Source organism: Oncorhynchus gorbuscha, linkage group LG04, assembly GCF_021184085.1.
Source record: "Oncorhynchus gorbuscha isolate QuinsamMale2020 ecotype Even-year linkage group LG04, OgorEven_v1.0, whole genome shotgun sequence".
Taxonomy (NCBI): Eukaryota; Metazoa; Chordata; class Actinopteri; order Salmoniformes; family Salmonidae; genus Oncorhynchus; species Oncorhynchus gorbuscha.
Window position 1 is genome coordinate 56309968 of NC_060176.1, and position 12473 is coordinate 56322440.

At 41.1% G+C, this 12473-nt stretch overlaps 1 protein-coding gene across 3 annotated transcripts in view; it reads right to left on the minus strand.

Moving 5' to 3' along the window:
* Window positions 1–4185: 4185 nt before the first annotated feature.
* Window positions 4186–12473, minus strand: part of LOC124034330 (anthrax toxin receptor 1-like) — a 68799-nt gene continuing 60511 nt past the window's right edge. For all 3 annotated transcript variants that reach the window (XM_046347383.1, XM_046347382.1, XM_046347384.1), the window contains one exon: window positions 4186–5573. In XM_046347383.1, coding sequence (XP_046203339.1) covers window positions 5115–5573 — 459 coding nt within the window. In that variant the 3' untranslated portion in view covers window positions 4186–5114. The remainder of the gene's footprint in view (window positions 5574–12473) is intronic.

A 12473-nucleotide genomic window follows, 5' to 3' on the forward strand; every position in this document is an offset into this window, starting at 1 on the left:
AAAATGGGCTTTGACAGTGTACAGTTGGATTAATGTCCCTATCTCATCCATAAAATTGCCATTATGGCAGATACTGTAACTTGCCAAGATTTCCAAATATGCAGTTGGGCAATGATTCAACTAAGAATTAAGGAAACATTTTAATAGTTAATATGCCAGTTGAAAATAAACACTTGAAGGGAAGTTGACGCAATAGTCCTAGGATGCACAGTTCCTTAAGGATGTTACAAGAAAAGCATTACTCAAGTTACTTTACTGGAGGAAAAGTCATTTAAACGATATTCATTCAAGACAAAGTGGTCAGGTAAAGATGCAAAGAGCCAACTGGGACAGAAACAGGAGTGTTTTCTTTAGGAGGAACTGCTGAGAGAATAGCACTTCCTTGAAGCAATGAATCAAGTCCCAACTGAAGGCGAGTGCCTCTTCAAAGTATCCAGTGAGAGTCCTGATGGTGAAGAACATTGGTCTCACGTACCCCCGTAGAACCAACATGGCGGAGACACCTGGTGCAATGCATCTGTTGAAAGCCAAGATGGCGGAGCAAACTGACAGGGAGCACTGACAAAGAGTTGAACAAGCCTGCAGAATTGATTGGGTGGTCTTGAAGTCTTTCTCAGTTTGGCCAGTTTTGGAACCAATAGCCTTGGAGGTATAACAGCGATCATTGACACTTGAACACACATTTATGTCCTGATGAGAAATGACAACTGACAGCATCAACCTAAAGGCTGTGTTGAACTTCAGTATGGCTGAAAGAAAACATGCACAGCAGTTGGTAAAAACAAGAGCAGCCTCCAGAATTGTTTCATTGCAATGGCTTAGTGCTAAAATGGCCTCAAGTGCAGGAGTTGTGCAATCACTAAAGGCAACCATAGCCTTATACACGCAGCCAAAAAGTCTAAATCCTCTAACCACAGTGAACATTGTTGAAAATATGTTTTAGTCCTTTAAGATATTTCACTGTCAAAAAGACGACAGCAGGCGTTGTAAACGTCCTTTGTTGTTACGCACCATTTCAGTGTCATACCATCATTTTTTGCTTAAGCGTTCAATTCTCTGGGTTTAACAGTCCTCATTATAAACTCACAAGGCAAGGCTTCTAATATAGGGACAAACAGTGCAATTACCTCTGATCTTGAATAACTATCAACAGCTGCTGCAGCTGCCACACCTAGCCAAGGGTGCATCTCAACAGTTTAAAGTGGCTTCCTCTCCTTGCCTCATTTCATCCATCTGCACTAATTTCTTCTGCTCATTATGAAGACTAGTGTATAGTCCATTGACAGCTTTTGTTGTCTGTATACTGTTGATGCCTACTCCTATCAGTTTACTGACTGGGTGTGTTCAACTAAGGAGTTTACCGGAGCATTTTGTCTTACAGCAGTAATCGGTTGACTTTTATCACAATTGAAGAATACTTGACTGTCATTTAGATCCCAGAAAGAATAACCAGATGCTTTCTACTGGATTTACTGGGTCATAATGTTCTTGAGTCATTATTTGCCTTCTGTTGAATCCAGTGTGAGGGGCCACCAGATACAGCATTAACCGTGCTTTATAGATGGATGAGGGCTGGCCTCCTTAGGACGACACAGTGAATTTGAACACTATGTCATAAAGGCTTGGAAGAAATAAGGAGTGGAAAGTGTGCAACTTCTGCCAAGACATTTCTTGCATTGTGTTTGGCTGCTATGGAAGGGGTCAATGAAAGCAGCTGAGCATCATATTTCCTTTCTCTGTGATCTGGGGACATAAAGGATAATATTCTATATACCATTTAAAGCAACCAAAGCCTTGTGTCTATAGGTTGTTTGTTCTGAGTTATTTGGTTAATACATAGTAATATTTGGTATATATTTATTCCTCAGTTTGAGGATTCAAGTGAACAATTGTTTTATTTGGTCCAAATGTCCCCTATAACCCTCCCACTATATACCCAAAACACAATTATGTCATGTATAATTAATATTGGCACGCCTTTCCTCCAGCCTTTCCAAATTTCCTGCAGATTAGATGATGTCTAATATTTTCCTAGATAGCTCACTCCATTTGTAGATGTGACATAATTCAACATATGAACATCTGGATGCTGTTAGCCACGAAATCACATTTTTTTCTTCTATGATTGAGGCAGGGAGGTACAGTCTGTGCACTGTTAGTAAATGGTGCATAGTTGGTGAACCCAGTGACTCCAACATCCTTAACAACATTAGGGGCAAGGTATTCAAAAGAAAGGGGCTGAAAACGTATTGCTTCAGTGATGTCTAACCAGCTGGTAAATGTAATGTTTCTCTTTGTATGCTTTTAGTTTTGAACATTTTTAAAAGTGGCACTGAAATAGGTCCACTAATAATGGCATGTGGATGTCTTCCAGAATGAGTTTGGAGCATGCCTATGACCGAGCTGGGTGGGATTCGGGGATAAGAGGGTGGCTTTATGAAATGTGAGGTAAGTCTACTTAATCTCTTTACAAGTGTCTGGTGATGTGTTTAAACTATGGGACATTGCCTGTTTGCATTTTGTCATTAGGAGCCCCATGAAGTACATCGAAATAGTACATTTCACAGGGTCATGAATTGTATCAATCTGCTTTAAATCAGTGTTTTTCAATTCAAGACTTTGCTCTCGCTGCTTCAAATGTCACAAAGAAGCATTGTACTACACTGAGCAAATCAAACATTAGGAACACCTTCCTAATATTGAGTTGCTCCCCCCCTTTTACCCTCAGAGCAGCAAGGTGTTGAAAGCGTTTCACAGGGATGCTGGCCCATGTTGAATCCAATGCTTCCCACAGTTGTCAAGTTGGCTGGATGTCCTTTGGATGGTGGACCGTTCTTGATACATGCAGGAAACTGTTGAGCCTGAAAAGCCCAGCAGCATTGCAGTTCTTGACACAAACTAGTGTACCTGGCACCTACTACCATACTCCGTTCCAAGGCACTTAAATCTTTTGTCCTGCCCATTCACCCTCTGATTGGCACACATACACAATCCATGTCTCAATTGTCTCAAGGTTTAGAAATACTTCTTGAATCGGTCTCCTCCCTTTCATCTACCGTGATTGAAGTGGATTTAACAAGTGACATAAGTAAGGGATCATAGCTTTCACTTGGATTCACCTGGTCAGTCTATGTCATGGAAAGAGCAGGTTTTGTATACTCAGTGTATGTGTGCATAACAACAAATCATAAAAAAGACTCAATTTGAAAAAATTACTTAAAGGATTCAATGTTTACTTCATAAATTCTAAATGACAATTGGTTACATAGCAATGACAGCTAAATCTGTACTTGCTTATACTGCCTTGCTTTCCAGTCTCCAGGCTACAGTACACTTATTTTGACCTGAGAGCCTGGCAGGTGCATGTAACGTCAATACGTCTGTAATGAAAATAGGATTCCTTCACAAAGGAACACAGAGAGTGACTCCACTTCAAGTTTTCTAGACCCAACATAAAATGCCTTCCTTTTCTACACATATTCAGATGGCTAAATATTTGGATGCGCCTTTTACTATACAAAATCAGACATCTGTACATCAATATGTACTTTCATGAACTTGACTCAATACAAAGCCAACTTTCCATGATTGTCTCCAATCTTCCTCTTATGGACAGACAGAAGGCCTGGTCTATATTACACCTCATATGGAGGTATAGGAAAGTGTCTGATGCTGCAGGGGAGATTCTGATCCATTGTGTGGACAAGATCCCAGTCACTGGCACAGAACCACACATGCAGATGCCTGCCAACATGTGTGTCTGGGTGTGATAAGACATATAGTTTGTTCAAGTGTGTTTACATAAAACTCATCCTGTTTTATGGGCAACTCAAAGCATTACATAATCCAACTTGTGCTTGGAATATTTTGACCCATAGGCTGCCTATAGATTTAGCATCAATAGTTGAAGTCGTCATGGCCCGGTTCAGAAGCTAACCATCGTTAACCTATGATATTCTTTGGTCAGTTACACAATATGTAATTAGATTTTTTTTTATGTGACTTCAATAAACCACATTCAACCACAGGAGCAGCAATGACAAAAAAAAAACATTTTTTGGGGAAGGCCAAGGATACGTCATAACATTTTGAGATGAAATACAACATTGTAAACCCAACTATATAACATTAACCATTGATAGTGCTGATTCTGAGGAATTTGGCATAATTGTAAGGACTCGTATGCACACATTTATTGTAATTTATTCGTAATGATTATTTTGTTCACCACAGCAATCATACTCTGCAAAATACTTATCCAACACTGAATGGACAATACAAAGACAAAAAGTAAGACATATTTATACACGCTATATGTATAAAACATTTTAGGAATGCTATAAACCAACCAAGACCCATCATATGAATCAAACTGGATGAACAAATTACTTAAACCACTGGAATGTAATTGCTCTCCAATAACATTCTGTTTTTAATTAAAGGCACATTTAAGGCATAAAATCATCCTTAATGCTGTCATTAAGAAACATTGTCCTCGACTTGACAGTAATTGTGCAATGCAGCAGGGCATTGACACTAGAACATTTTTGTGATTCAAAGAATCCTTCCGCTGCTCATAATAACTTGTTTGTCAGTGAAAAACAAATATTGCATGTGGAAAATTCAGACTGATTCATTATTGGAATATCATTTGGAGACATCTCTCAATTCATTTCTGAACTTAATACCTCGGCCATATCTCAAGAGCCTCAGTTTATTTTTTTAAACAGGCAACCATCCAACACTTGGCTTTACTTTGTTACGATGATATCGATCCATTCTTCTGTTGGTTGTAGAATGGACAGATGGGCTTAGCCTGTATTGCCATGACAAGGTAACTGTGTTTTGTGCAGACCTGACCAGCTATGGACGACATAGATCTGTCTATAAGGAAAGCTGTCCATCAGGAGATATCCGTGGAACCTTAAGTGCAACTTCTCTTTGTACTCTTGACCTACATGTGTACATGGGCCACTGTAAACAAATAGCTGACAAGTGTGTGAGCCACACAGATATCCTGGGTGGCAGTAGAATGAGGGGAGAGTTGTGATTCCTGTTGATCTTCCTTGTACTAGTACTAGTCAACCCCTGCCCTCCCAATCACTGCTGAGGATTTACAAAGAGGGGCGTGGCGGTGGGCGGGCAGGGGGTGGAGGCAGGGGGCCTTGTCCTGGAGGAGGGGCCTGAGCGGGTGGGGGCAGGGAGCTGGTTGGGGATGCAGGGTGTGGAGGGGAAGGGGAGCACATAGGAGGAGGGGGTGTATGCAGAGTGGTTGGAGGGAGGGCTGGAGTTGGAGGAGGAGTGTAAGGTGGTGGTGTGATGGTAGGAGGTGGAGTAATGGGAGGAAGAGGAGTGGTAGAAAAAGGAGGGGGTTTTGAGGGCAGTGGAGGCAGTGTGGAGGTGGAGGATGGAGAGGGGGAGGCTGGGGGGCTGCCGGTGGGAAGGGGGAGTTTGCCTTGGGGAGGTGGTGGGTTGCAGCCTCTTGGAGGGGTGTAGATGGGGGCTGAGTGATGGTTGTAGTGGGGGTATCGAGGAGGATTGGACTTGACCCGGGTGAAGTTCATGCATCGGCCCTGAAATGTAAGAGAGAGACAAGGTTAGAATAACACAATGTATCATTTCTGAATCCACTGGTCAGTTGTAGAGGTGGTGTGGTTCAAAGTAAAAAGCAATACATGTATACATTCTCCAGTCTCTATTCATATCTAAGAGACACAGATCTCATGATAAAAATTAGGAAAGTCAGTCACATTGATGTTTCACATACACCAGTGAGGAGATTTTATTTTATGCTATTGTATTGCTTTGTCAGTTGTGCTGGTCAGTTGAATTAGCTGGAGGCATAGAAATGTCTCTTGCTTCGAACTGTTACAAACTGAATGGATTGATTGCTACAACACATGTTCCTACAGCATGGCAACCTTTTTAAGAGAGTGTGTGCGCACTGTCCACCATCGACATTTCTATTTCAAAATGATTGGGTTAGGGAGACCAACACACATGCTGTGATTTCCCATCATGATTCATGTCTGCATAGTGTCGGGGCTAAATCCAAAGAAAAATCCTTGCTGCAAAACTTTTACTCAAAAGAAGATGTTTGAGATGCTATCCCAAACAATATCAATGCAAAGAACAGAGAGAACATAGGCCTATGCTTTAAGATTCATGTAGTTTCAAGTGTATTACTCGTGTGTACGGGATACACATGGTAGACAGCGTCCAACAACATGCTTACTTGCAGGTTCCTTCAGAACAATGCAACAACAATAAGAAATAATAAAAGATAACACGAACATAAAGTAAATTGCAATAGAATAGAATAATAGATTTTAGCATAAGTATAACGTATGAAGGCACAATTCATAGTTCCAAATGTAGGGGGGGGGGGGCAAGTGTATAAATTGAGCAGTGTAATAAAAGTCTGGTAGCAACAGCTGTGATGTGTGTGAAGCATGAATTGAAGCAAAACATGTATACGTAACATGCAACAATTTCAAAGACTTTACTGAGTTATAGTTCAAATAAGGAAATCAGTCAATTGAAATAAATTCATTAGGCCCTAATCTATGGATTTCACATGACTGGAAATACCGATACGCTTCTGTTGGTCACAAATACCTTTAAAAAAGGTAGGGAGGTGGATTAGAAAACCAGTCAGTATCTGGTGTGACCACCATTTGCCTCATGCAGGGCGACACATCTCCTTTGCATAGAGTTGATCAGGCTATTGATTGTGGCCTGTGGTATGTTGTCCCACTCCTCTTCAATGGCTGTGCAAAAAGTATGCTGGAACACACTGTCGTACAAGTCGATTCCAAATGCTCAATGGGTGACATGTCTGGTGATTATGCAAGCCAGCCGGAAGAACTGGGACATTTTCAGCATCCAGGAAATGTGTACAGATCCTTGCAACATTATCAACAACATTATCATGCTGAAACATTATCATGCCGAAACATTATCATGCTGAAACATGAGGGGATGGTGGCGGATGAATGGCACAACAATGGGCCTCAGGATCTCATCAAGGTAAATCATCAAGGTAACTCTGTGCATTCAAATTGCCATCGATAAAATGAGCTTATGAGTTTAAAATAGCTTATGCCTGCCCGTACTATAATCCCTCTGCCACCATGAAGCACTCTGTTCACAATGTTGATATCAGACCACTCTCCCACACGACGCCATACATGCCGTCTGCCATCTGCCCGGTACAGATGAAACCAAGATTCAACTGTGAAAAGCATACTTTTCCAGCATGACTGTGGCCATCGAAGGTGAGCATTTGCGACTGAAGTCAGTTACGACGCCGAACTGCAGTCAGGTCAAGACCCTGGTGAGGATGACGAGCACGCAAATGAGCTTCTCTGACACGGTTTCTGACCGTTTGTGCAGAAATTCTTCGGACGTGCAAACCCACCGTTTCATCCACTATGTGGGTGGCTGATCTCAGACCATGCCGCAGGTGAAGAAGCCGGATGTGAAGAGGGCACGACAAAGCCTATTGCCCCTCGAGAGACTGAAAAGATTTTGCATGGATCCTCACATTCTCAAAATGTTCTACAGCTGCACCATTGAGAGCATCCTGACTGGTTGCATCACTGCCTGGTATGGCAACTGCTCAGCCTCCGACCGCAAGGCACTACTGAGGATAGTGCGAACGGCCCAGTACATCAAGCATGGGGTCAAGCTTACGGCCATCCAGGACCTCTATACCAGGCAGTGTCAGAGGATGGTCCTACAATTTGTCAAAGACTCCAGCCACGCTAGTCATAAACTGTTCTCTCTGCTACTGCACGGCAAGCGGTACCTCTTAACCTCTTTGGGATAGGGGGCAGCATTTTCACTTTTGGATAAATAGCATGCCCAATTTCAACTTCCTGCTACTCATGCCAAGAATATAAGATATGCATATTATTAGTAGATTTGTATAGAAAACTCTGAAGTTTCTAAAACTGTTTGAATCATGTCTGTGAGTATAACAGGGCAAAACCCCGAGGACTAACCGTTCAGAATCTTTTTTTTAGGTCTGTGTCTGTTCAGTGAGTTCTCGTTGGCAAACGATATTTCTTAGGAACTGGTTTTCAATTCCTACCGCTTCCACTGGATGTCACTAGTCTTTGGAATTTGGTTGAGGTTATTCATTTGTGCAATGAAGGAGGCCATCTAGGAACTGGGTAACACTGTTAAGAGTGCGCAAGATGTGAAAAGTAGCATGGTTTGTTGTCTTCCTGTATTTTAATTTTTTTATTTTACCTTTATTTAACTAGGCAAGTCAGTTAAGAACAAATTCTTATTTTCAATGATGGCCTAGGAACAGTGGGTTAACTGCCTGTTCAGGGGCAGAACAACAGATTTGTACCTTGTCAGCTCGGGGGTTTGAATTTGCAACCTTCCGGTTACTAGTCCAAAGCTCTAACCACTAGGCTACCCTGCCGTATTGAACACAGATAGACCCGTCTACAATTTGATTAATTATTAACATTTAAAAATACCTAAAGTTGTATTACAAAAGTAGTTTGAAATATTTTGGCAAAGTTTATAGGCAACTTTTGAAATATTTTGTAGTGATGTTGCGTTTTTTGGAAGCTGTTTTTTTCTGGATCAAACGCACTTTATAAATTGACCTTTGGATATATATGGATGGAATTAATCGAACAAAAGGACCAATTGTGATGTTTATGGGACATATTGGAGTGCCAACAAAAGAAGCTTGTCAAAGGTAATGCATGTTTTACATTTTATTTCTGCGTTTTGTGTTTTTTTATCTTCCACGCTGCATTTTCCCTGTTTTTTGCCCAAGTGGGACGCAACCGTCCCCTATACCATAAGAAGTTAACAGCTTCTACACCCAAGCAATAAAACTCCTGAAAAGCTCATCAAATGGCTACCCAGACCATTTGCATTGCCCCCCCCGCCTTTTTTATATGCTGCTACTCTCTGGTTATTATCTATGCATGGTCATTTTAACTCTACCTACAGTAGAAGTCGGAAGTTTACATAGACTTAGTTTGGAGTCATTAAAACTTCTTGATGCACCCATCCCATTAGCGGGATCATTTTCGTCAACCACCGCTGAATTGCAGAGCGCCAAATTCAAATTAAATCACTAAAAATATTGAATTTTCATGAAATCACAAGTGCAATATAGCAAAACATAGCTTAGCTTGTTGTTAATCCACCTGGTGTGTCAGATTTCAATAAAGCTTTTCGGCGAAAGCATACCAAGCGTTTATGTAAGCACATCTCTCTCAGTAGGAAAAATATTACAAACAGCTAGGAGCCAAGTAGATTGGTCATGAAAGTCAGAAAAGTAATACATTAAATCGCTTACCTTTGATGATCTTCGGATGTTTGCACTCACAAGACTCCCAGTTACACAATAAATGTTCCTTTTGTTCCATAAAGATTATTTTTATATCCAAAATACCTCCATTTGGTTGGCGCGTTATGTTCAGAAATCAACAGGCTCCAGCGGTCACGACATCGCAGACGAAAGTTACAAATAGCATTGTTTTTTATAATCAATCCTCAGGTTGTTTTTAATCGATAATATATCAACCGGGAATGGAGCTTCTTCAATAGGAGAGAGAAAATGGATGCTCCAAGCTGTTGCGCATACAAAACGCTGCAGGCACCCAGCCATACAATGACGCGATGTGATCTTTCTCGCTCATTTTTCAAAATATAAGCCTGAAACTATGTCTAAAGACTGTTCACACCACGAGGAAGCCATAGGAAAAGGAATCTGGTTGATATCCATTTAAATTGAGCGAACGCAGGCTATGGAACATGGAGCTTTCAAAATAGAGGCCATTTCCTGGTTTGATTTTCCTCAGGTTTTCTCCTGCAATATCAGTTATGTTATACTCACAGACAATATTTTGACAGTTTTGGAAACTTTAGAGTGTTTTCTATCCTAATCCAACAATTATATGCATATTCTAGATTCTAAGCCTGAGAAATAGGCAGTTTAATTTGGGTGAGCTTTTCATCCAAGCATTAAAATACTGCCCCCTACACTCAAGAACTAGTTTTTCAACCACTCCACAAATGTATTGTTAACAAACTATAGTTTTGGCAATCTACTTTGTCCATGACACAAGTCATTTTTCCAACAATTGTTTACAGACAGATTATTTCACTGATAATTCCCTGTATCACAATTCCAGTGGGTCAGATGTTTACATACACTAAGTTGACTGTGCCTTTAAACAGCTTCGAAAATTCCAGAAAATTATGTCAGGGCTTTAGAAGCTTCTGATAGGCCAATTTACATTATTTGAGTCGATTGGAGGTGTACCTGTGGATGCATTTCAAGGCCTACCTTCAAACTCAGTGCCTCTTTGCTTGATATCATGGGAAAATCAAAAGAAATCAGCCAAGATTGTAGACCTCAAAGTCTGGGTCATCCTTGGGAGCAACTTCCAAACACCTGAAGGTACCACGTTCATCTGTATAAACAATTGTATGCAAGTATACACCATGGAACCACGCAGCCGTCATACTGCTCAGAAAGGAAACACGTTCTGTCTCCTAGAGATGAACGTACTTGGTGCGAAAGGTGCAAATCAATCCCAGAACATCAGCAAAGGACCTTGTGAAGATGCTGGTGGAAACAGGTACAAAAGTTACCACAGTAAAACAAGTCCTATATCGACATAACCTGAAAGGCCGCTTAGCAAAGAAAAAGCCACTGCTCCAAAACCACCATAAAAAAGCCGACTACGGTTTGCAACTGCACATGGGGACAAATATCGTAGTTTTTGGAGAAATGTCCTCTGGTCTGATGAAACAAAAATAGAATTGTTTGGCCATATTGACCATTGTTATGTTTGGAGGAAAAAGGGGGAATCTGGCAAGCCGTAGAACACCATCCCAACCGTGAAGCACGGGGGTGGCAACATCATGATGTGGGGGGTGCTTTGCTGCAGGAGGGACTAGTGCACTTCACAAAATAGATGGCATCATGAGGCTGGAAAAAATATGTGGATATATTGAAGCAAAATCTCAACACACCAGTCAGGAAATTAAGTATTGGCCGCAAATGGGTCTTCCAAATGGACAATGACCCTAAGCATACTTCCAAAGTTGTGTCAAAATGGGTTCAGGACAAAAAAGTAAAGGTATTGGAGTGGCCATCACAAAGCCCTGATCTCATTCCTATAGAGAATTTGAGGGCAGAACTGAAAAAGCGTGTGAGAGCAAGGAGGCCTACAAACTTGACTCAATTCACCCAACTTATTGTGGGAAGCTTGTGGAAGACTGCCCAAAACATTTGACCCAAGTTAAACAATGTAAAGACAATGCTACCAAATACGAATTGAGTGTATGTAAACTTCTGACCCACTGGGAATGTGACAAAATAAATAAAAGCTGAAATAAATAATTCTCTCTATTAGTATTCTGACATTTCACATTCTTAAAATAAAGTGGTGGTTCTACCTGACCTAAGACAGGGAATTTTAACTAGGATTAAATGACAGGAATTGTCAAACTGAGTTTAAATGTATTTGGCTAAGGTGCATGTAAACTTCCGACTTCAAATGTATGACTCCAGGTCGGGTTAACAGGAGCTTGCAATGTTTTCAACTCAGGTCCACCAGGAATTGTTTATGAGAAAACATACCCCTCTCTCTCTGACTCTTACCAGAAGCCGCCATTCGATCCATTCAAAATATGGAGAAGCCATCTGGTTGAATAGCAGAGCCGATTGTTTTGTCCGTAAGCCATGTCTCAGTAAAAACAAAGTCCCAGCATTCCCTGATGTCCCTCTGCAATTGAAGCCTTGCTGTGAGTTCACAAAGTTTATTTTCCAGCAATTGGACATTAGCCATCAGGATACTAGGAAGAGGAGGCAGTTTAGTTTGGATGTATTTATGCATTTATATTCCAAACAATAGCCAGTGTTTTGGAACACTGGCTTATGTTTTGGAATATTAAACAATAACCCTACGTACATGCTTTGCATTCTGTGCGAGCTTTCCTCTGGTCAGGATTATTGTCAGTGACAATATTGCGTGTATACCCTCTTTTGTGCTTAAATCGGTTAAGCTGTCTACCTACCTCTCTCCTTGCAATCCAACTACAGTGGATAGGTTACCAGTTGTCTGGGTCTATCTTAGTCCCTGTGGAGCAGCCTGAGAGAGGACTGAAGTGAGAGAGCATGAGGAGCCTCATCCTGTAGGAACATTGAGGCACGCTGGTGAGACCTTTACTGACTGCTGTGGTTGAACCACTAATTCAAATCAACACTCCTGTTCCCTTGACTCACGTAGCAGAGCAGATTTTTATTTTACTACCACCTGACCTTAGTACATAGTACATTTATGAAAGACTACCTGAAATTAATACAAATAGGTTTTACTTCTTGAGTTCAGCTCTCTGACTTCAAAGCACAAACTAAGACGTCAAACAATGAATACCAAATGTGGATGAAATATCTACAGCTGATGCAACCCTTGCTGTGTGCC